Genomic DNA, 25,968 nt, shown 5'->3' with positions numbered 1-25,968 from the left:
TACTGAAGGAACGTACTAATGGCTTAGCCAAACTTCTAAGTTTGAGAAAGCCTGGGGAAGGGAGGCAAATTATGCCCCTTCCTTCAAAGAGGGAAAATGAGGACCAGGGAATACAGACATCAATTTGGATTATCAATGTGACATTAATACCTGTGAAGATGCAAGAGCAGACTAGAGAGACTGAGCTGCAAGCAACTTGAAAACAATGTTGTGATTACTAAAAAACATCAGCATGGATTTATCAGAAAAATCTCAGACTTTATTCTTTGATTGGATTATTTCCAGTGGATTCTCAGAATGCTGGGACATAATATAGCTTGATTTCAATAAAGAATTTGATAAAATACCCTATAATATTCTGATTTGCAGGCTAAATAAATATGGACTGAATGGCAGGTATACACATATCCACATCTAACTTGAAAATTCAATTCAGAATGCAAATTCTTGAGCACTTTAATACTGTAAAAAAGATAGTGGGACACAAAACACAGGCAGAGTTGCTAGGATTAAATTTCTAAATATAATCTAAATTTCAAAAGAAACACCATGTTTGTAGATGCAATAAAAACATGACACTGCATATACATATTACACTCATTTTTATTCGTATAAAATACTTTTGAGTGAAACCTGGTACATGGAAAAATGGTCATCTAATTGCTAAGCAAGGTTGTTCCTTTTGCCATAGAAAGGCAGGCTGGTTATTTAGCGTTTTTAGCATTATTAGCCCGCATTTTTTTCAGCCCTTTCTTGTTGTGCTTCTTTGCAAAGCGCATGTTCCTCAGGAATTTGGGATCCACCTAGAAAGGGAGAGAAGGGTTGGGAAGACACACAAAAAATATAATTTGCTTTTTGACTCACATATTATTTGAAAGACTTCTAGGGCTTGAGACAGTGAAGTAAAGACACAATTTAATAAGGTTCATCAATACTATGGGATACAGCCAATTCCTTAATAGAACAGTCCTCTGGTTACATCAAATTCACAAACCCAATCAGACTGGCCCACAAATCCACCCTTCTGCCATTTCTTGTTCTTCCAAGTGGCCTTCTATATTCCAGTCTCTGAAATCATGGAACACTGTCTGACCACACAATTGATGCTAGAGATGTACAAAATGCATTGATTTGTGAACAGAATAGTCTGGATAACTCCAAGATGTTCTGTTTCCCCTCCAAATCATGGCAAACCTCATACGGACCTTGCCATTCCAGGGGCGATTTTCAAAAGTAAATCCTTGGAACTAGAAACAATTCAAGGTGTCCCAGATATGATATTCAGATGAAATAGGTCCATTTTAGGGTCTGATCACCCTCAGGCTGATGGTAGTGAGTTCAGCACATTTCTAATCAATATCATAAGGAAATACGGTCACTCAGAGAATAGTAGCTATATGTAACAATGGACACATACAAAATAACATTAGTATATATCTGAGCAGTTTAGATTTTATTAGGCTTCTTCTTTCAGGTTGGGTTTTATAATACTGACATATGATACTGAAGTGGGATTGCTGCAGTGCTTTATGTCATGGTCTGTGACCATGCACTACCATTCCCTGTTGTTAGGTCCCTATACACAGGCACAATGAGCTAGCTGTCAATGTCAGCAGCTGCAAATGAGATGACAAAAAAGACACTCACCCCCTTCAGAGATTCATATCTATGTGACCTGGGTTTCTTAATGCCATTTCTGTGCCACTTGCGAGCTGTTCAGAGATAATATTCAGAAATTTAAGATAACAATGTTAATATCATACATTTATGTTTCTCTATTTGTTTTATCTGCCTCTTAAAAGATAGCAAAATATCTATTTCCAAGTTGCATTTTCTAGGTCTGAAAATGGTACAAACTAATGCAACAGAGTGGCTAAGAGTCTGGAATCTAACATAAGGATCATCCCTGATTTTGGATTGTGCTTCAGATAAACTAGCCTTCAACATTCACTGTAATACAGTGTTGTCCAAACCTAGCCACTTTAAGATGAGTGGACTTCAACTCCCAGAATTCCCCAGCCAGCCATGCTGGCTGGCGGAATTCTGGGAGTTGAAGTCCACTCATCTTAAAGTGGCTAAGTTTGGACAACACTGCTGTAATATCACAGGTAAGAGGCTGTTCCTCTGCAGCAGTCTCAGCAATCACATATCTGGGCACTATCAAAGCCAGTGAAAATGGGAAGATGCCTGATAAATGAAATACATGGATAGACATACAAACGCTAATACTGTTTTAACTACAAAGCTGATGGTTCTCTGCATATATTCTCTTTTGATATGTGGGACTGCCCAAATACATTCATAATTTCTATCCCCACCAAGATCACTTTAATATCACTAAGGGCATCTTCTTTTCTATGTGTGATTGAAAGCCCAATATTTCCTAAGTAGGCAGTGCAAATCTATTGTTAATTCCAATAAAATTTCAATTGTGCTCTGTTGATTATACACAATTCAGTATTAATTCACATAACTTTTCTCCAGTCATAAGTGATTTTGTTCTTAAACCCAGCATGTACTTTGTCTCAAACCAGGTTTCCCAAGCATGCAGTTGTTATCCATTTGCATTTGTTTTCACACAACTTTACTCCAAATAGATCTCTTCTAAAAATAGAAATATCTATTTGCCTGACACTGATGGAAGATAGTATTACACTCAAGGATAATTCTATATGAAGATTACACAGAAATCAGGGAATGACAAGACTGGCCATTATCAAGAATGTAAGAAATGATCACATTTCAATGCTTATGCTCAATGCTTATGTGGTGAGTATACAGTTGCCCTTGCAAAGGTAAATGATTAGCCTTCTCACTGGCTAGAATTAGTACTTGTCTGCTTTTGGGCAGAGATGTCTGCCTCTGTCAAGCAAAAAGGGAAGAAATCTGATAACAGTTTTTGCCTTCTCTAGTAATCTAATAAGGCAAAACAAAAACACTACCCAGGACTATTCGTTCTTCAACTTACATTACAAACTAGGCTATAAGGAGAATATCAATAAAAATGCTATTGTTATTTAAGCTATTATGCTAATATTGTCCTTCCAAATACAGGCAAATAGTACCACTACTGCCATTTTCATTTCCCGATTCCCATTAAAACCTACATTGATTGTGTGTGGTATGGTTCTTGGACTTGGCCATGGCTAAACCTGTTGAAAGAAGCAAAGACCGTAAGTGTTAAACTCAAACACAGAAAACAGCATATACTCTCAAGTTTTTTTACTATACAGGAGCATGTTCTACACTCATGTATCATCTAACACTCACTGCTGAGTCAGAACATGGCCCATTTAATTTGACTCTACCTATCCCAGCAACTAGGTATCTCTATGAAACTAGTAAAGAACGCAAAATATCACAGCCAAAACCTCTAATTACTAAAAAGGTACAAAACTTCACATACTCGGAAGGAGTCAGTTAGTAACCGACATACAATACACTGCATGTAGTATACACACAACAGACTAATTCCATCTTCCAGAAACACGTCCAAGGCCCGCCAAGCACACCCTTATGAGAGCCAAAGGTGTTATTAAGTGACCTCCAAAAACCTCATCTCATTCCCTTCCCACCCTCAGGCATGAATCGCACCCCTCCCCCCTTCATTCATCCTACTCCTCTCCGGGAGAGTATCAAGATGGACCATCCTTCCCCAAGCTTATCTATCCTCCCCCGAGCAGGAAAAAGAAAGATAACACGCTTAGTAAGACATCCGTCTTTTCCTCTCCCGGGAGTTCGCTGCGGTACAGTTTTCCTCGGGGCAGATGATAGTGGATTCCAGAAGGTAAAACTCAACTTACGCGCCCGCCGATGTTCAGGCCAAAACCGGAAAAGAAGTAATTGTCGCAAAGCATTCCGGGATATCAGAACAGTCAGCCACAGAGACCGGTAGAAATGCTGCTGAATGGACAGCGAGGAAGGAAGCTATTATAGTGTGTCCGGGTGGAAACAGAAGTCGCAGTTAAAAAGGTTCCGGTAGAGATCGAAAAAATCCGAAAACGTCTTTTCCGACTTAAAAAAAAAATTCTTATTTAAGCGCAGTCAGCTAGTTAATGAAAAGTTCTGGAGATGAGCGTCTTGTGCTCTTTTAAAAACATTGGCAACTCTACAGGTTTCTCTCCTCGCTTTATTAAACGGATCATTGCATTGCACATCATAAGATGCATCGTTCGTATCATGTGTATCACGGTATTGGATTGAAAGAAAAAGTGTAGTAAGTGGATGTTTCTCTTTAGTCAGAAAATAACTTGAGCAGTGAATTTCTCAATTATAAACTAACCCTCTGCATAGGGTTACTACATGCTTGAGTTTCAAAAATTTATCCTGCCCTCTGTCCTTGGCTTTGCTTGACTTAGCTTTGCTTCTCCTCCCCCTCCTCTCCTCCTCCTTTTTGTAGACTTTGAGTATTTAAGCACTGTCTTACCATCAGGACAACATGCTTCATCACATAAATAAAAAGGTGCTGCACAACAAATTTTTGCAAAGAGAGCGTTTCCCAATAGTTGTGACTTGGCTTCATGCTGCTATAATGGATGATTGGCAGGAGATAAATTTTAAATAATGTATAAAAGTAGGGACATGTGCCTAGAACAGGATGCTGAACCTCTGTTCCAAATGGGAGAAGAGAGAGGGATGACTGGATGAGTCCAAGAGTTGGGGTTAGGTTTCCAATTCTTGGAAATGTATGCCATTCGCAAAGGCTTCAGAACTGCAATGACTGAAAGGAAAAAACAAAACCAGGTTTGTTGTGATTTCAAAAACAGAGCAGTATCAAAATAAACCAGTTCAACTTTTGAAAATGGATGAAGTTGTGAAATCAAGCAGATCCAGTGCCAATCCCCAAATGGTATAAAGCATTGAAACTGCCCTGTGATAGCTGTGAAATTCTCCTAAAACTTAAACCTACATTTGTCTCACTGGGGCACTATTTGATAATAAGTCAAGGGAAGTAGGTAGGAAATTTTGTACCATGGTGCACACATTGTAATTCTTCTGAATTTTCTATTTTAGTGTATTAATAATTCTGAGGTACTTAAACAGTAAATAATAAGAAAAAAATACTACATTTTAAGGGATAGAAACAGAGCTGCAAATTAAGGAAATCTTAGTTCAAATTCCATTTTTTCCATAAGTTCATTAGATCCATAACTCAGGAATTTTGGAGAATTGTCTTGTAAGGGTAACAAACAACCTTCTCTCTTCCATGTTGTTTTGCCCACTCAGATGGCACTGTCTGCTGTGGACACAAAAACTCTTACAGTTGTTTCTGTGTTTTTCTGAGAATGTAACAGCTTTGTCTGTATCCCAATCAGTTATCACTTGGGAGATGTCCAGAGAGCCATTCTGACTTGGAATTAAGCCAGGAGAAGTTACTAATTTTGAGTTGCTTATTATGCTGTATTCAGTAGTAGAAGACTTTTAAGATATGTGATAAAATTTGAATTGCCTGAAATAAAAAATGAGGCAATGCAGAAAGATTAAAAATAACTTAGAAAAATAATGTTATAATATTGAAAAAGAATTCAGGTGTTGGGGATGAAAGATACAATACTGAAAAAAAGAGTTGATAACCCACCGGGCTGAACTTGCTTAGGTTCAAAGTCAGATCAAACATAAGTATTTTAGAATCTTAAACTCTCTTTATGCTGAAGATGAGCAAGCTCTAGTGGCTGTAATGGAGACGTATTTATAGATCTATTTAATTTGGGTCATAAAGAATTTCTGGAAGCTGCACTTCAAATTCAGCCCAAACAATCACAGTCCAAATTTGGTTATAGTGGAGGTTTTTCAAAGATCTGAACATGATAATATTTTGCTGTTTTCTAGGCAAGCAAGTACCTTGGGATAGGTTGGCAAAATATTAATGATCTTTCCTGATTCAGGGTTCTTAAAAGCACAAAGAATTCAGTCAAGTTCATAATATTTCTTTTTTAAATAATTTTTATTAAAAGATTTTACATAGATTTCAAAAAACTACAGAAACATAAAAGAAAAAGTAGGAAAAGAAAGAAAATAAAAAAAGGTAAAAGAAAAAAGTGAAAGATAATAGGAAAGTTAATAATATTTAGAGGCAACAAGGAATAAATGCTTGTCAGCCTATCCATGGATAGTGGAATGAGGAAATGTTATAATCCTGAAACTGCTGCAAACTATCTCAAAATAAGGTTTGAAGTTAATATTGCTGTTGGAGCAACACAGCAGTCCTCACAAAAAATGTATCAGTTTATCCTTTAAAACCAGTTATGAAATAGAGGATTACTGGAGGTGGGAGGGGGGAGGGGGGGAATTTCACTTTGACATAATTAGATTGTCAGTTTAGGAGGAAGAGAGAGTATGTCTCTGGCTTAGGCTTGTCCACCTGGGATGCTTGTTAGCTTTTTTCATAATGATTTTTTTCTCATTCTTACAGGGGTTTTTTCCCCCTGTTTTTCATTGTCACATGAAAATGAATTCTTTTAGAATCAGATTTTTATTCTGATTTTTATTTATCATATTTATAAGGCTATCTAACTCCTAACAATGCAGGGTAGAGAACAACAATAAAAATCAAATATAAAAAACAATCAAGAAAAACATAATGGTTAACTGGAAGGAACAACCCACAACCATCCCCACACACATACCATCCCAAAGGGGTCCTCTCCTCACTTTGTATCATTTGGGTCATATTTGATTACTTCTTTGTTTAAAAATGCTTGTGTCCAAGCAAGAATTAAAAGTGGACTGTAAAACTACTTAAGAACATCCTTTTTGGAGTATTGATGATTTTGAAGATTATGTGTAGACTATTCTTCATGAATTCACTTCTTGTTTCGAATAGCTCATTTATAAGGTTGTAGTAGCTGCACTGGAAATGATCCAAATTCTCAATTTAAGTAAAGATGAACAGAGAGCTAAAAGCTCATCTTGATGGGTACTTGATTGCATAAGTACATCTTGAACTTCCAGCTCAACTTTTTGCACAAAGATATATTTTATTTTTAAGTAACTGGAAATGCTAAGCAGGCAATAATGGGGGTACTTAAAATACTTAAGAGTGTTAAACTTTCTTGGCTGTTTTGTGCCATGTTCAGCCCCACACCTTTTTTCCCCATAGAGCAGCTCATATTTGTTTTATCACCTTTGACTTCAAATTTCAAAGTTTTAGCTTTCTACATTTTTAAACAAAGAAGCAATCAGATATGACCCAAATGATACAAATTGAGGGAATATGTTAAATTTTTTGTCTGTCACTGTTCATTTTAAAAAGAGATTTCTTAAAGGGATTAAGAAGGGATCCTTCTGACATCTAGTAGTCAGAACAGTTGCATTATTTCACACAAATCAAAGTTTCAGAAATTTCCACCTTTTGAGGAACATTATTATTCTTGTCTCTAACCCTTTTTTCTCTATGGGTTATGTATACAGTATCCCTTTAAAGTTAAAGATAGAGAAAGAAATGAGATGGGAAGGTATTTGTTAAAAATGCTGGATGGAGAGAGAGAGAGACAGACAGACAGACAGACAGACATCTTTCCCAAACTGGTGGATAATATTGGCATGCTGATTAAAGGTGATGGGACTTGTAGGTCCCTTCTCCACTTGTACTTAACTATGACATAAATATGCCCTGCCAATATTGTTTTCTGCCATGTCCCCATTATATTGCCTTCATCTTGTCCTACAGTTAATCACAGGTCACCCTTAGCTATACCAGAGTTAAAATACCAATTCCCCCCTTATTCCAGCATCATCCAGCAGGATTCTCAAAGAGTGAAAAATATTCTGCCCCTTGTTATTCATCACCTTGGAGGGAAATCACATGATAGTAGTGAATGGAAATAGAGGCAGGACAGGAATTAGCGAACAGTATAGCAAATCTTACCACTCTGCAATTTTATGCCACTTCAAGGACTTTAGTACTTTAACTCATATGTGGGGAAAGGACCATCGTCCAAGAAGTATGAAGGGCACCAGGTCAAAGAAAATAGCTGTAGATAGTCTGCACAATTTTTTTCTGATGGTCACCAACCGTGCTTAAGACTAAGAAAACTCTGCCTTGCTAACACATCTTGAAAGGCTGTGGTGGCTTTATCAGTACAAGAAGAAATCTATAACTGAAGCAACATATTGCATATGATAAATACAATAGGACCGTCTGGTTTCTCCCCACTACCTGCATCTCCAAACTTTGGAACATGGCTTAATTTACTGGTTTGAGTTATTTAGGTGTTTGCTACTTCTAAGAATGTTCATAACCTATTATCTGTTAAGTATTTTTTTCTACAGTCATCAATCTACAGTTTTGTTTGTTTGACTTGCCTGCTAGGCTTTTCTTAGATCTTTACTTGGCATTTGTAGTCATGAGTGCTAAACTTTATTTACAGCAATCTGCATGATTCATGATTATATATGAACAATATGTCCTTGCAAAACACTCCCTTTTCATTTCACTTTGAATTGCAGAGTCTTTTATGCAACAATAAACTTGGAGAATTTACACATTCAGAAAATTACACAAGGCCAAGCTGTGGACCAGATTTGCTCTAGGCTGTATTTTACAAGTATGGCTCTTAAACAAAGAGGAGAATGAGACACTAGATTATTTATTTAACATACCGGATACACAGACATAATTCTGCCTTCATTTATAAGCTGATTCTGCAGTATTTCAGATCTGTGGTGCTGTGTGCTCACATGTGCCCATTTCTAGTTATATCCTGAGCACCAATTGCAGGAATAGGGAAGTTATGTAGTGATCCAGGCTGACTTTAGTTTGAATACTATCCTGGACAAGATCTCCTACTGCCCTCCAAAAGTTTTGGACTATAACCCTCTAATTTGTTACCACTAATCAGGCTAACTAGGGCTCATGGAAGTTGGAATCCAGAACATCTACTCCCACCATGTATCTCTTTCCTAATAAGCCCAAAACTGACTCAACATTTGCTAATGGTAGAGGAAGATGAATCCTGGGTTTGGGGAACTAAGACATTTTATTTAGGGATGTTATGATAATTTCAATATGTTTATTTCTTTAGGATTTTATGCATTCCAGTATTACAACTCCTAGAATATACAGTGATTCTTTTATCTCAAGCTGGCAGGCATAGTTTCCTCTTCCATGCTTACAACCAACTCTATAAATTATACTGAGTAATAGTGCCTATTCCCTGATCACCAATTAATTTGAATGACTGAGGGCCAGTTTGAACCTGGCCTCCAGTCCTAATGCAATACATTATCAGTACACACTGGTAGAGTAGAGTAGCATTGAAAGTAAAAACTAGTATAAAAATAGCATATTAGAACATTAAAAATAGTAAAAGCATCATAGCCATTCTAGCTGGATTAAATTGCTATCCACCCATCCCTGAATCATTAGAAAACAATACCAGGATGACATTTGTTGCCTCTGTTGCTGCTTCCTATCTTATCTCTCTTATCTCTGTTCCAAGATCCTGCCAATTCCCTGACTTCCCTCAAGATAATGTGTGACAAAGCCTAACAGATTTTATCCACCTCTGGATAGACAGAATAAAAGGGAACATTCTTTTACATGGGTGCAGCTAAAGAGGACTGATGCCTGTCTCACTTGTAGGCTGGGAATAAGATGAAGGCAATGTCAGGGGGACCAAATAAGTGTCACCAGGGCGCCACTGTGCCATAGTAAAGTGCAAATGGAGATCCAGTGGCAGTAAAAAAAAAACCCAACAACATCATAGAGCAGCAGCAATGAACCCAATCAAACTATCAAATGAAGTTCTTAAGAGTTGACCTTGAGTAAAAGGAAACATGACCTTTTCTTATATTTCTGATCTATTCATATGTTTGAATAGGAGGAAAGATGGAGAGGGTTCCATACCACTACCTTTACAGTCCGGACCACATCTGGAATGTGCTTGTAGATTCCTCCCCACAGTAAATGACACCTACAGAGCAGCAACAACAACAACAACAAAACCCACCAAACTAAACCAAAAGCAAGAACGAACCAAAATTCAGTATCATTGTCTTTAAAGATAAGCTCTGGAATGGGAAATGGATTGGTCATTATTTTTCTGTGTATATATGTATAATGAGAGATTTAGTACTCCTAGAACTCTTATAAGTACTCCTTATAACTGAGTGGTTAGAACTAAGTAGAGATTCGGAGCACACTGCACATTGAATTCTATATGTCTTTCATAGAGAAAGAGCTTGAAGGACAACTAACCTGGATTGCTCATTTTCAGTGCTGCTGATTTGTACTGTCTAGGCCTTTGGAACATAGTACAACAGATCCATGGAAGCACCCAGTTCCCTAGGGCTTGCTGAGTGGTGGGAAGTTGGCTGTAAAAGGTTGCTTGAGAGAGAAAAAGTTTGAAAGAGCTTTGTTTCCCACTGATCCTTAATATCTGCCACAATGGCTTTTGGAAACATAAAGAACATGATCCTGTACTAATGGGTTACAGGTGGTCCAAAGATTAAACCACAGTTTGATTCAGATTGTTGTGCTATTATACACAAACACCTATTGGTCATCTCTGCACCAACAGTTTTATTACCAACATCAAGTCTGCAGTCATTTGTTTCTCAACCTTATTGAAGAATCTCCTAGTCAGTGTATTCTTGTATTTGTATTTTAGTTTATAGGCACTGGACAGGTACTATATAGCAGAAAGAAAGAAAGAAAGAAAGAAAGAAAGAAAGAAAGAAAGAAAGAAAGAAAGAAAGAAAGAAAGAAAGAAAGAAAGAAAGAAAGAAAGAAAGAAAGAAAGAAAGATCATCTGATTAAGCTGTATGTGTTTCTATTTCTTATTCTTGAATGCCATCTCTGTTATTTCAAGTTGTATTTTCACTGCACAAAGCTGTGAAGGTAAACAGCTGGAAGAGACTAACAGAGCCATTTCCACCCTAGGGCCCTAGGATGTGTGATAACAACCTTGCTTAATTCCATCATAAACTGACAATCTGAAGGCTATCAGGTTGGGGAATATTGGTTTAAATGAACTCCATCACTGAAGCATGGAATATTCTGTAGTCTTAGGATAAATTATTTGAGATAACTTTTCCAAATATGTCCAGCCAGGTGGCAAGAGCTACCCAACCTTGACTGATCTTGAACAAACTTACTGGGGCTCAAACCTGGTTAGCACCTAGGAAATCTCAAGACCATAAACTAGATTAGAAAACAGATTATCCCAGAAGAAGGCAATGAAAAAATATTCCTACATTTTCACCGAGAAAGCTATATGATGGATGTGTCCATAGAATTTACCAGAAGTCAAATTCAAGCTGAGATGGCCTTTACCTTCAGTTTTCAAAAAGTGGAGGTACTTAGTGGAAGCAGTTAGACATGTAGCCACTAGAAGGAGCTCCTGCACAGTGAATGAAAAATGTGAAGCTGCTGAATTATGACCTTTTTACAAAATGTACAAGTGGAGCCCTGTGGAATCTCTCTCCTCCTGTGTCTATTGCTCTCTCTCTTCTTAGTGTGTTCCTATAGATTTCTTTGAAACATTTCTTATTGTGTGTGTACAGCTGATATAGAGAGCCTATAATGAATAAATTCTTTTGAAAATGATTGGTATAATATAATGTAAATGTACACATTTATATCCTGTTTATCTTCCTTGGCAAGGGCAGTGACTCCGGTTACAAGGCGATTCTTATTTTGAAAGTTTCCTCTTACTTTTGATCACTACATAGTCAGGAGGAACATAAAGGGTGTGTGTGAATATTTCAGAATGCAAAATAGGTCCAAATGTGATAGATTTGGGGGTCAATAGCAACACCCTTCAGTTTTAAGAACTCTTCCCAGAGTCATCCGTCATCCATTATTTGATTTTCAGTCACCTGTAAGTGAGTTAAAGAATGAAAAATCTAACGAAGTCAAATAGCGTCACTTTTCTTTATTTACAATTTTATTCCTGCATGTGACAACTTTGAACCAACTAACATTTGTCAGAGGCTCTGGAAGTTGGATAAAATTGTTTTAGGGTTAGAGTCAGCCCCTGAGCCATCAATCAGCCATCCCTGACAATTGCAGGCATTTTCAGTGAAGGGAGCTGCAAATCACAATATGAGGCCCATCCCTTTCCACAGGGTGCAAAATAAACAAATAAATAGCCAGCCAACAATTTCGGATGTATAGATGAGAAACGTAATGTTGAATGTGGTTGTTGGGAGGCTTTGACACAGAACTCTTATAAGAACAAGCTGTTGAAGGCAAAACCGTTAGCATCTCCAAATAACAATTCTAGACAAGAACTCCAGTTACTGTTTCTTTAGACATAGTTCCAGCAGTGACAACATGAAACAGAGGATCAGGAGTCCAATCTTTGGCTGATATAAATAAAATTAGCTCTGTGAAGATAACTGGCACTTTCTTGATTTAACCAATTGGAGTGAATTTCCTGAAATTAAAGATCCATGGTGTGGAGGAAGAATCTGAAGAAGATGAACATCTCCATGTTTTGAAATCTCAGTTTTACCAATGTTACAAAATGACCTCAAGTAAAGTCACTTTTATGGCTTTAAATCAAATGGTGGACAACTTCAACTATTTTTGTGGACTCGGTAGAGTTTTGAGAAGGTTCTCTGTTGTTTTAATGATCACATCAGCAAAGCAGTCTCTCTGCCTAACTCCTATTGTTTGCAGAACTTCTGTCTTCTACCAACACTACCTGTCTTGCAAAGGATTTTAACTCTCCCTGCTGATGAAAAGAAGAGAGATGGGCAGCTATACAGAACTGAAGCAGGAAAGTGATCCATTGTGGGGGTGCTCCATGTACACCTCAGCAGTTCCTTAAGGAAACCATATTTTTTTGATAAGGGTATTTTGCTAGACAAGCAGGAAATGATCAGGTTGTTGGTCGAATACTGTCATTATCATTCTCTGTCACTATCATTGTTCTCATAGGCAACAGATGGTGAATATTGATTGTGTCCATTTTCTGTTGAAAGCAAGTTGAAGGGAGCCACAGGTGTGATATTGCATGAACCTGTGTTAGAATTAAGTAAGAGAAAGAGTTGGTTTGGTTTGCATTTTAATGTGAACTGACCTTTCCTGAATCTGTATTTAAACTAGAATGCAGTTAACATTTACAGTTTTCAGAATATGCTCCTGTTTACATCTCAAACAATACATACTAAAATGTGTATATAATTTTGAACAAGGGCACTAAAATAGAGATTACTTTTTGTGCAGACTTTTTAAAAAGAAAATACAATATATGCATAAAAAGGACAGAATATATTCAGGGTGGTAAACATGAGTACAATCAAACCTGACAGTCACACTTAGAAACCTCTGTTTAAAGTTGTTGATCACACTTTCCTCTACAATCTCCAAACTGTTTTCCCTACCACTGGCTGATCTCTCCTTTATAAGTAAACTGAGCTTACAATATAATAATGCAGTGGGTTCACACATTGAGCTGACCCATGATTTGATTTGTTTGTGACTTAGAGTGATGTATGAACTAAGCCAAAGTGACTTAGCATCATCCAGTGAATTCATTCAACTAACCATGGTTAAAAATTCCTAAAATTTCCTAAAGGTGACTTATTCCATGGCTGAAGCAGGATTTGAACTTCAGACTTCTTGATTCAAATTGGCTCCAATGCTTAACCACAACACTACTACACCAGTTCTTATATTACCATACATTTAGGCAGCTAAAATGATCACTAATAAGTCTAAGTGGGTTCTTTCTGTCCTGGTACTTTTCTATTTTCTTTCTTTCCTCCTCAAGGAATTCAATTCTAGGGCACATATATTAGTGTATCATGAACTGAGGTCTGTGGGTGGTAGCGAAGCATAATAATCAAGGATTTTTCTGTTGAGTCTTTTCTGGACATTTCCTGCTGTGGTCTAAGGTTCTCCTCTGGGATTTTTTTGGGATGCCTACTGCAGCTGCTTGAGGGGTCAGTAAAGGGCTGGAAGGCGACTAATTAAATAATTGTTCTTAGAAATCTTGGCAAACAAAGGGTCCAGTCTGCGACTGAATCCCCTTTGATGCTGTTACATTCTTTTGCAATGAATTTCTTCCAGATTTCACTGAGATCAACAAACCACAATTTGTTTGGGGCCTTAAAGAGGGGCCTTCAATCAGGGAGCATTTGATGATTAAAAAAGAGGAAAAGCAGCTTTGTTGATCAGAACAGAGACTTGGGAGACAAAGGGTTATGCCTCTATACTCCTGTTACGCTCATATGATTCTAGAAAAGCCACTGGCATTGTGATCTTAGACATATTTCTAAATTTTCATAGCAGTTACTTCTGGGTAAATGCACCTAGACTTAGTAGCTATACTACATCTATGCATGGTGTGTACATACATTTATTCCTTCTTCTCCACAAGGATAACTTTGGCAGTAAGAGAATACATGGAAAATATAGGTTGATTGTCCTTCCATGCATTGGCTTTTGTTAAGAAGGCCAGTCACAAGCCAGCCATCACTTCTGACTCCCAAGGCTGGTCATTACCCCCTCCTCCTTCTTCTACTTGCCTTCATCTAGATCATCTTCTTCTTCTTCTTCTTCTTCTTCTTCTTCTTCTTCTTCTTCTTCTTCTTCTTCTTCTTCTTCTTCTTCTTCTTCTTCTTCTTCTTCATCATCATCATCATCATCATCATCATCATCATCATCTGCGCCCTAGGTGCAGTCCCAAAACATCTGGAACACCACTTGAACACCATCGGCATTGACAAAATCACCATCAATCAATTGCAAAAGGCAGCTTTACTTGGAACAGCTTATATCCTGCGACAATACCTTTAATACCATCAAACAACAACATCTGCATATCCCAGGTCCTTGGGAAGGACTCAAGTGATACTCCAGATGTTTTGGGATTGCACCTAAGGTGCCTATAACTATTGGTACTATCTTTGCTTTCTTTTGCCACAGTTGTTTTATTCTATTTGCAGGTCTTTGTATTTTGTGATTTTCTCCAGTTCTTTCTCTTTTATTCTGCTGTCTCCAGGTATTGCAATGTCCACTATCCAGACTTTTTTGTCTTTCTTATCAACAATTGTTAAGTCTGGGGTGTTGTGTGGCAGGTGTTTGTCTGTTTGAATTAAAGTCCCAGAGCACTTTAGCTTCTTCAGTTTCTATTACTTTGTCTGTTTTGTGGTCCCACCAGTTCTTGCTTGCAGGCAGATGGCCTTTCTTGCAGATATTCCAATGCACCATTGTTGCTACTTTGCCATGCCGTTGTTTGTAGTCAGTCTGTGCAATCTTCTTGCAGCAGCTAATTAAGTGGTCCACTGTTTCTTCAGCTTCTTTGCAGAGGTGGCATTTGCTGTCTGTTGCTGTCTTCTCAGTTCTGGCTTTGTATGCATCATCATCATCATCATCATCATCATCATCATCATCATCATCATCATCTTATTATTTTATTCCATGGAAAACATGTGAAATTAGAAGCTAGTCCTTAATTAAAAGAATCTTAAATGTTTCGGTATAAACACGATTTGGGATGTATCACTTTGGTTCTCATACAATCAAATCCTTGTCCATGTCCAAAAAACAAACCAAAAGAGAAAACTCAGTTTAAGGAACAAGGGTTCCAGCTTCACCCATATGGTTATGTGGAAATCATTTACATGGAGAAACCCATGTGAACTCCCTGTCACAATCTTGATGGTGCAATCCAAAGATTTTTTTTTTTTATGTTATTGGCAACAACACTTCTGTGCCAATTGTTACAATCAGTCAGAGGATCTATGTATGAAGTATGGATGCCCTTAAGAAATCAGCAGCTACTATCTTTATTTCTAGAACATTTTGGAAAGAGAGTTACTTGGGGCACTGTGTGGGGGGAGAGAAGGGGAGACATGGGTGCTTGAAAAAAACATGGCTATTTCAGGAGGGAGTCCTTATGGTTTCTGTAGCAGCAGCCATTTCCCCCTCCTGAATCAGTTCTGGGGCCATTTCAGATGTGTCAGAATTTCAGAGATGTTCCAGGATGTTATAATTTTCACGCACTTGGCCAGACACGACTGAAACTAACTGCAGGATTTTGGCAGCCCAAAAATAGCCATGGAAACGTTCTCCTAGGCATTTACATTTGGATCATACTTCTCTGCGGTGTCTAAGTCTGACACAGCAGCATGTTCTGTTAACAGGGGGACCGATTTCAGCAGTTCAATTTATAGTGCAGAGAGATGCTCAGGGCAGCTTTCAGCTTCACCTTGAATGGCTGGGAGTGCCTGAGTTCCTGTGCCTTTGGATGCCTGAGTGCTTCAGCTCTTTGCTGATGGGATCTGAGAGCTCATGCTGCAATTCACAATGTGTTAAACGCTAGTGTTCATATTATCTCTTTTGGGCAGGTGCCAAATGCAGATTGAAGCTCTGCGGTACAGGTTTTCAAGGATTTAAACCACATGTGTGTCAAAGCTTACAAAAGGTTCTCTGCAGTTCTGTGGGTGGAATTAAACAGCCTTTATGGATACAGTTTGTTAAGCTATTAATGGCCTTTGCACCAGTCCCCTGCATCTTTACCAATGGCATCTTTTCCATACACCTTAATCCTTGCCCTAATTCATCATGTGTTTGGTATCCACAGTATATTTAATTTTGGAGTGTGTTTCCATTATACTTGTTCCAATAGTAGCAGACTTGACTGAGTGAGTTTTCAGCATGCTACTGAGGCCAGTGCTTGAAATTCCTGATTCTGTTCATCAGTTTCTCAGCTGGCTACACTGACTTGCCTGCAATTTCTTTTGAAGCTATGCTGAATTCTCCGTGTTTGGGCACATGGGGTGCTGATTCAGACTGGGGCCATACTGCTAGGGAGAGAGATGATTTAACCCTTTCTCACTGCACCAATCCCCAATTTAAATCATGTCCCCCACTCCCAAAGTATTAGCTATGGAGAGAAAAATACTTATATGATGCAGGGGAAAGCTGAAGATCTTACCTGTCTGGCTTTTATCATTATTATGTTTAATTATTACTATTATTTATGGATATTGCTCTTCCTCTCTGACAGAGCTTAGAGTGGTTTTCTTAAAAAAAAAATCAAGAACTGTATTGAATTTTAAGGTACCCTGAAATTTGTCATCACACCAAAATTTACAGAAACATGCTGCTATTGAATGCTTTTCCACTAAATTTTTACTATGCTTATATCTCTGTTCCCCCACTAACAAAATGTTTGCCTTCCTTCTGGACCTTGCTTGGGATTTGCATTTTTGCAAATACTTCTTCGTCTAATCCAATGGTGGCCCATTCCCAATGCATCCAGAAGAGACTAAACTATAAATATCAGTACTTGCCTAAAGCCCTCCCTCCTTCCCAACAGAATGTCAGCAGCAACCTTATTGGTGTAGGAAGTAACTTCCCATTTGTGGTAAGAGAGAAATTCTGATTTATCCAAAGGGGTGGAAATGCCTACAGTGATAGGAATCATCTTTCATGCCAAGGGTAGGAAAAACAATCTGCTTTTCTTCATTTGATCCTAGGGACAACAGCAAGCAAAAAATGTTCAGAATACAGAACTCCTGAAGATCACAGTAGTTTTGTCCAGTAGCTATGCAGCTCCAGCTCTCTATGTTGGTTATGAACAAAAAATGCTGTGAATCATCCTGTTATAGAAAAGGTCCCTTTTAAGCTTTAGCATGCTACGGTTATAAAGGAGGGAACAATGAACATCCATGGAGAAATTGAAAGGGTTTTTTTGTTCTGGTCTTGTCTAAAGCTCTCTTGTTATGAACCTTAAGTAGGAGGGAGCTAAACTGATTCCCCCCATTTGACCATGGGTAACTATATAAGAAGAGCTGAGAATCCACTTGTTTTCAGTTTAACGAGAATAGTTCCGGATATTGAGAGAGTGGAATTAACACTGGTTTGAAACAAGTACTTTCTGCCTAGAAACCCACTTCTGTGTCCTGTAAAGCTGGCTTAGTCTGCACATTTGCAAATCACCCTACAGTACTTGCAAATATAGTAGAAATCTTCAGGGCTCCCTCTTCAAAGGATACTTAACCATGTAAAAAACACCCTGAATAATAACTCCAGAGTAGTAAGGTGATGCTTGTTATCCCATTCCTCCCATGTATCAGATTTCATAGGAGGCGTGGGAATAAATACCAACTCTCCAAAATCTCCAGTCAAGCCAAAGTTTCACAGACTCAACATGGCTAAACAAGTTGCCAGATAGTAGACAAGAAAAAATGATACAGACATAGAGGTACTGCTTTGTGCAGAACACAGGAATGAAACCCTGGATATAATCTGTATCAGCACCAGGGTTTCAATCCTAGGCCTTTTCCTCCCACCCATTTGAGTCTCTGGACTTTTGCTCCTTCTTTTCCTGGCTTTGAAAGTTGGAGATCTCTGTTTCATGTTTGCATGACACTTCTGTCTGGCCTGGGGCTTGTTCGTCCCCACCTCACCGGTTTCAGCCCTTGCAGTGTATGGCCATCACCAGCTAACAGGTTTGGATATTAATGGCAAACACCTTCCAAGGTGTTTAAATGTGATCTTGGAAAACACGATTATCAGCCCATTTTTCGTAGCAGAAAGTCAGTCCCTTTAAAGATTAAGTTTCAGATGCTAGGTTGATTTTTGCAGCCTGACATTCAGGAGATGATGCTTATTATTTGTCTTACAAAATCATAAGGACACTTTGAAGAAAGTATATTTCACAGACACAGGATGGTGAACATCAAGGAAGGGACTATAAAGAAGTGGGAATACAGTATGTAGTTATTTCTAGAATCATTTCTCCAGCAAAACTGCAATCCCCATTACCCTTCTTTCTGCTGCAACACTTTTTCTATATGTGGGGTCCTCTGGTTCCCTTCTCTAGCACTAGTGCTAAAACATTATGACCATCCATGAGAATTTGGGCAGGAATAGCTTCTGAATATACTTCTCTGGTCCCTGCCCAAATTCCCACGAATGCACATAAAGTTTGCTTTAATTGCGCACAGGACATTCAAATAGCAGGACGTGTGCAGAGGACATTTAAATAGCCTAGAGTGGATATTAGAAAAGTAACATATAAGATATAGAAATAAAAGCCATTTGGCACTGTTTTGTTTCTTTATAATTTTCTAAAATTTTTCAACTAAAACATTATTTCAAAAACAGTTTTTATTGAATATAACTCTCCTCCCTAAATCTCCTTCCTTCCTTCCTTCCTTCCTTCCTTCCTTCCTTCCTTCCTTCCTTCCTTCCTTCCTTCCTTCCTTCCTTCCTTCCTTCCTTCCTTCCTTCCTTCCTTCCTTCCTCCCTCCCTCCCTCCCTCCCTCCCTCCCTCCCTCCCAAAGCTTCTATTTAGCAAAACATATGGTATGCTTCACATCTCTATAAAGAGATAAAGTACCTACCATGCTTATAACCTATTAATTAGAGTAAGTATCCAGATTTGAAAATGGAGCAAATATAAATAGCTTATGGTTTTATTTTCTGCTGATAAAAAGGAAGGCATGTGCTTGCTGATCTATTAGCATGAGCACGTGTTTCAGTTACTAAATTCCACAGTTCCTGACAGATTTGGCTCATTAGAAGGCAAATATATGTTTTATAACATAGACCTCCAATCTGCTGTCACATTTTTTTTCACAGTTTCCTTGTGCTGCAAATAATTTAATCCATGTATTTCCTCTTTCCTTATCTGGAAAGTGGGTGATCTGTAGACTTATTTATTTATTAACATTTTAATATCACACTGCTTGCACCTAACACTTAAGCTGGAATATTAGGGAAAACACCACTTCCAGAATGTAGCACTCTTTGGCTGTCTCAGTGATGGGAAGAACTGTGAAGTACCTTTTCAAAACTTGTACCTTTTTAGAAGCACTTTCTTAGAACATCTTTCTGTTCAGACCCTGCTCTGAGCTACCTTTAAACCATCATAACTGAGAGTTCTGTTTTGGAGTTGCCCTGAAGCAATGGGGTGACTGCCTCAAATGGCAGTTCTGAGGACGGGCAGCACTAATGTGCTGAAGGACACAATTATATGTGCCATGTGGTTTCCCAGCTTCCAAGCTACCTTCTTGATAATAGAAATTGAAGATGCTGCCATGCTGGCAGAATGTTAGAATCAGTGGCCAGTCCTGAAGTGGGTGGGTGGCTACTTCATCCTTTGCCTCAGACATCAAAATCTTTCCATCTTATAAAAACATACTGATGTAAACAATCCAATGATATACGAGGTTTGATGTCATACTATGACAGAGAAGTAATGAGTAATGGCAGTATTAAAACAAACCTGCCAGATTTAAGAAGCAGTATTATTCATTTGCCTTCTTTGTCATGGTAGATGTGAAATGAGGACTTAGTGGGGCAAGATAAGGCATTTGGATTTGAGAGAACACAGTACAACCATGGTTTATTGTCTGGAAAATATGGATAAATATGGTACTTGTGCCTTTTAATATGGTAGTGATGAAAATGTTGGGGAAAACACCTGGCAGACTGGCAGTTTGCTATTATCAAGCTTACATGGTTTGCTGGCACATGCCATTCTAGTGTAGCCATGAGAATGTAATTACATTTAAAAAATTTTAAGCACATGCATGGTCTGTACCAGGAGTTTGCCTGGGCTGACTGCAAAAAAGATAATGGCAGTCCAGTTTTTAAAAGTTAATATCCTTAATATAGGATTATTTGTGGAATTTCCTATTTATCCCAGAGCCAGGATATTAAATGGGCTTCCAAGTAGATCAGTTTTAATTTACAGTCAATCTTTCAGTATTTATGATGCATACAGACATACAATTGCATTAGTACTTTTGACAATGAATCAGACCTTCTAGAAAAGTTTCTGGTGAAAGGAAAACCAAGCACTCAACACTGGATTCATTGTGTAAACTCTGAAAAGCAATGGGATGTGATTCAGCCTCTTTATTAAGCTGTCTAAATCCAAGGGAAATAGGAATGTGGACAGAAGTAAGATTAGCCAATGCAAGTGAGGAGTGGGTGACTTTTTCAGTCTTCCAGACAATTTCTTTCTAGTTTGTCAAAGGTTGGAGAGAACCCAGTCATGGATCTCCCATGGGAAGTCCATTGCTACAATTGGGGAGGCACAGGGGCACAAAATAAGAGAGGAGTGTTAAGCAGTAGATTTGCAGTTGTTTCCCCTGGTTCCATGCTGCCCAGGTAGGTTGGACTGCAATTCCCATCACTCAAAACCAGCTTAACATTGGATGTGCTGGCTGGAGATGATGTGTGGCATGGACTGACAGATCTGGAGGGCACTGCATTGAATAAGGCTGATTCCCAAACTTTAAGAAGCAAAGCAAAGAAACTCTTCAAAGTGTACATGCTCCTTTTCCAAGGGACAGTCGACGGTTCTTCACGTGTAGAAACTGAACAAGCACAGATGAACAGACCTAATTTCACTACATACTGAGAAGCTTCATAACCAGCATGAAAGGAAAATTGAGTATGCCCCCAGAGTAGCCTTGATAATGAAGCTCAAGCTGAGATACTTTGGTCACCTAATGCGAAGAGAGGACTCTTTGGAAAAGACCCTGATGCTGGGAAAGATTGAAGGCAAAAGGAGAAGAGGACGGCAGAGGATGAGATGGTTAGATGGCATCACTGAAGCAATGAGCATGAAACTGAGCAAACTCCGGGAGGCAGTGAAGGACAGGAAGGCCTGGTGCGATATGGTTCATGGGGTCACGAAGAGTCGGACATGACTTAACGACTGAACAACAACAACAACCGGAGTAGCCTGCTGGAGTGGAGGGTTGGCCAAGAAGCCTGAAGAATGAGGGACAGCTGCCCTGCAACAAAAGAAGGCAAGAAATCATAATTTCTTATTTGTCACGTGTGTAAATCATAACAGAAAAGAATGACACAAATGTTCTACAGAGCTGACTGCAGTATTAGTCCCAATATAAATGTGTGAGAATGTTGTCAAGCCCCCATAAAATGCAGGTGACTAAGTTAAATTGGTAGCAGGATACATCCACATCGGAATGCCTGTAGCTTCATCAGCCTTGCTTCGTGTTGTTTTCCTCATCCCTTTCCCTCCATCCCAATCGGCTAAGACAGGTGTTAATCAACACTTTTCAATGGATGGAAGGCTTCTCCCTCAGTTTCTGTGGAACATTGTCTTTGGCCATTTGAGAGACTGTGGGAAGAAAAGGGGGACAAGGAATTTGCTTTATGTGAGAAGAGGCAACACAGTGCAGATGTGAGAGATGTGGGAGGAAGGTGTTTCAAGAAGACTCCACCTTAATTAATCCACTGTAGCTGAAGCTGGGAATTTATTCTTACAGTTTTCAAGATTCTGTCTTTATTTCTTACAGCTTTAAACATACCTTCCTGAAATCTGTATTGCATTTGCTTCACAAGGCACCCCACCTTTGCCCATCCAGGTTTCAGTAATACATGTCAGGTCTGCCCTTTCATCTGGGATCAAATCATGGATGAGGAGAGCTTTAAGGCGGAAAAAACTGGCATTTAACAACACTAACTAGAGCCCAGGATACTCTGAAGCACTCCTATCTAGTACCCAAAGAGACCAGGGAGCTAGAAAAGGGAATTAAGATTATTTTTTCGATCCTCCTTTCTTGATGATGACCTGCCCTCCATCTTCCACGATATCTTCCTCTGCTCATCCTTACTTCAGTGGCACATCCCATTCTCCAAGTCTTCTTCTACCCTACCTATATTCCCATCTCCCAATGACACATAGATAATACAACCAGATAGGGGGTGATAATAATACCTCAATCTTATATTCTCCCCTCATACATTACATTCATATGGTCTATCCATGGCTGCGTTAACAAAGTCACTATGCAGCCATTCCATATCTTGACTACCCCTGCCCACCTCCCCCTCCAGATTTGGCCACACCCAATTCTAGCAAGTAAAGGCTCTCCTCACTCCAGGTTCTTCTGCTTGAGGACCAATCAACTCCCCCTCCCCCTCTCACATGGAAGTGTCAACCCAATTTGCCTGGTTCAATCCAAAATAAAACCTCCCACATTCTCATTGGTCCCCAGCCCCACCTCTTCATCCTCTTCTATCCAACCCAACATTATCCTGCTCAGTTCTAAAATGTAAGGCAATTTTCTTGGGAGTTCATAACTTCCAGCACTGCAGCTGCTCTCCTATGAAGAGTGTTCTGTCCTTGTTCCGGCTCCCATCCTTGCCTCTGTGGATATCGCTGGGCATTGCAGCTGCAGCTTTCTTGACCTCTGGAGCTTCCTCTATTGGACTCCTGATGTTGCTTCTGCTGCAAAAGATAGTCCACCAAGGCATGACACTCTGGAGACTGGGATCAAGCAATCTGACTGAATTCTGCTGGGTTTCCAGTCATGATGCCAGTCTCCTGCCCACTACATCTTTGGAGGTTCCCCACTATGCTTGCTGCCAGACACATCTATTCCTGCATTACCAGTGTCCTGGTAGCCCAGGCTTTCTCAGCTTTTCTTCTTGACTCCAATTGCTTTGGCTTCACTCTTGTTCTTGCTCCATTCCTCCCTTAACTTTCCACTAACCGTCCTCTAGTGCCTACACTTTCATCTTCACTTCCATTTTCACTCCAATTTTACATTCTCTCCATCCATCCCAGCCTAACTCTCCTGCCAGTCCTACCACTTTTTTCCCCCCTAAGGATGTGAATGGATGTGATGTGATACTACACAGCTCAAACAATGACATGCTACCCCTTTATCCCACATGCTTTTACTGAGCTTGATTTCATCAACAGCATGAGCGTGTGAAAGCATATAGCTGATTTAGGCAGGACCCATACTAGTGACTCATAGTATCTTCTGAGAATAATCCACCTATCACTGTGACAAATAACAGTAATGAAGACAGGCTCTATGTTGCCTCAGTGATGGCTAGGTAAAGCTAGAAGATGCTAAAATGCATTAGTGGGGATCTTACCATAGTTAGGGCAGCTTGCTTTATTTATATCTGACCCTATATTTAATTTCTGTGAGTGTATAATGTAATGAATCACATAGCTATTGCAGATGGATTTATTCCTGAACAATGTTTTGCTAGCAGACCAATTTCACCCAGGATTGTTGCTCCATTCAGTTTTGCTATTTATAGAAGGCCAGAAGGAACCTTACATGACTTTAGTCTTCTGCTGTGATATTGCCAGTGTGAATAGACCAGTTATTTGTGGGAGTTCACTAACTACAGGAATATCTGCATCAACTTAAAGAGAGAGGAAGGAAAAGGGGGAAATATTGAAATGACAAGCATATCTCAGAAAGGAAAGCACAAAACAACATTATTCATCATACAGGAAGAATGAGATTAGTCTCAGGCCTGTGTTATGTAACCTTGGAGATGAGCAGGACTTTACTGTCATGGCAACACAGGACATGTTGACATACCTGTCTCAATATGTTTACAGTGGAGATATTAACCATGGTTTCTTCCAACCAGCTGGAAAGAGTCCAGCATGTCTTCTCATCATGAAAATCGCTCACAACCAAAAGCTACTTCTGCAAAATGGGAATACTGAAGGGCACTCCTCAAGCATCACCCAACTTTGTTCCTAGAGTTCTATAAATGAGGCCTACTTGAAACAAGTTCTGCAGCCCAACTCAGACAGCTGGTTCATAGAAATGTTTGCAGGATATTCTCATAGGCAGCCCAACAGTTCTTTGCCCATCTGTCTCCTTGTCTCAAAAATCCTGCCGCATTTATTGCCACTATCTGGAGGTGTGAACATTCTACAATAATCCTTTCAAAGTTTTCTGGGTGGTTTTTCTATTTGTTAGTGGGATTTTACTTTAGAACTGTGTTTTTCAAACTTGACAACTTTAAGATGTGTGGACTTCAACTCCCAGAATTCCCCAGCCAGCATGAAGTCTATACAACTTAAAGTTGCCAAGTTTGAAAAATGCTGCTTGAGAAGTAGCTGGTCAGCAGTTCATACATGTAGTGTACCTTACTTCCCAACCAGAGACTTGCAAAAACTTTATTTTGGAAGTGGCTGGGTGACACTTCTAACACATACATATGTACATATATACCATTCACCTCCAGCACAGATTCAAGGGGGCTAAAACACACACACACACACACACACACACACACACACACTGGTGACAATGTATTTCTTTTACATACCTATCCTCATGCATGAAGTTTTTTTAAAAAAAAAAATGGTAGGAAGTCGGAATTAGGCTGAGAACAGCTGCAGGCAGCTGTATACCCTTTGGCTGATGTGATAAGGTTCTGCCAACCTACAGCTGCTAGCTCTAGCAGGACAAATCATAACATATGAAAGGGGGGAACTGCCCACTTTCTACTTTTATTAACTTACTGAGGTGAACTGACACTACCGTTAGATGGAATACAGTTTCTGCTTCCTCCCACAACTGTCAGTCTTATTAAAAGATAGCAATAAAAGGTTATTGATTTCATTTATTGTTGCATCATTTATTGTTGCATTCTATTTTGAATGAGGAGATGACCCACTTGTGGGACTTACAGCTTGAGGTGCCATAATAACTTGGTCAACCTTGGGGAACATGACTGAAGGTGGACGAGCCATACTGCACCACAAATAGCCCTGTGAAATAGAAGAGCTTTCTACTCAGTGCTGGTTATAATGAGGCAATGATTGTCTATAGCTTTGCTTACTTCTGCTCCAACTAAAGCTGATCTAACAGTAGTTAGACCTTCTGACACCTCAGGCACCAGCCTTAGAGAGCGAAGAATCAGGAGACTCCAATAAACCATGATTCTCATTTTAATATGCTTTCCGCAACAGGTCCAGTCCAGGAAGAGCTTGTGGTCTTTGAGACTGTGTAATGAATTTACCTGGAAATGGAAGTTCGGTCACTACCTAACAGAGTCAAGAACTTGTCTAGATGGATGGCCATAGCTCTCCAGCATGGCGGTGTGAAGACTGTATCATCCCTGAGCTTGCTGTAGCACAAGCTGATAAGTGCAGGAGGGAGGGTATGAGGGAACGTAAATCTAGCCCTGGGAATGGGGAAAAAGGGAATGAACTGTTAAGGCAGAAGCATGTTCAGAAAAGGTTATTTAGTCCT

The 25,968-nt window shown here is 39.2% G+C and overlaps 1 protein-coding gene across 1 annotated transcript; it reads right to left on the bottom strand.

The window, feature by feature from the left end:
- Positions 1-585: 585 nt before the first annotated feature.
- RPL29 (ribosomal protein L29) lies at positions 586-3,918 on the bottom strand. Its single transcript, XM_088134049.1, has 4 exons — positions 3,804-3,918; positions 3,108-3,152; positions 1,648-1,712; positions 586-803 (listed from the first exon to the last, which is right to left on the bottom strand). Exons 2-4 carry the CDS (start codon positions 3,142-3,144, stop codon positions 705-707), a joined length of 201 nt encoding a protein of 66 aa, XP_087990175.1. The 5' UTR covers positions 3,145-3,152; positions 3,804-3,918; the 3' UTR covers positions 586-704.
- Positions 3,919-25,968: the final 22,050 nt, after the last annotated feature.

The sequence above is a fragment of the Python bivittatus genome, unplaced genomic scaffold, assembly GCF_059951505.1.
Source record: "Python bivittatus isolate LINGU-HERP-01145 unplaced genomic scaffold, Pbiv_v1 ctg000080_np1212, whole genome shotgun sequence".
In the NCBI taxonomy this organism is placed as follows: Eukaryota; Metazoa; Chordata; class Lepidosauria; order Squamata; family Pythonidae; genus Python; species Python bivittatus.
The sequence above is the reverse complement of the archived record's forward strand: the minus strand, read 5'-3'. Positions and strand labels throughout refer to the sequence as shown.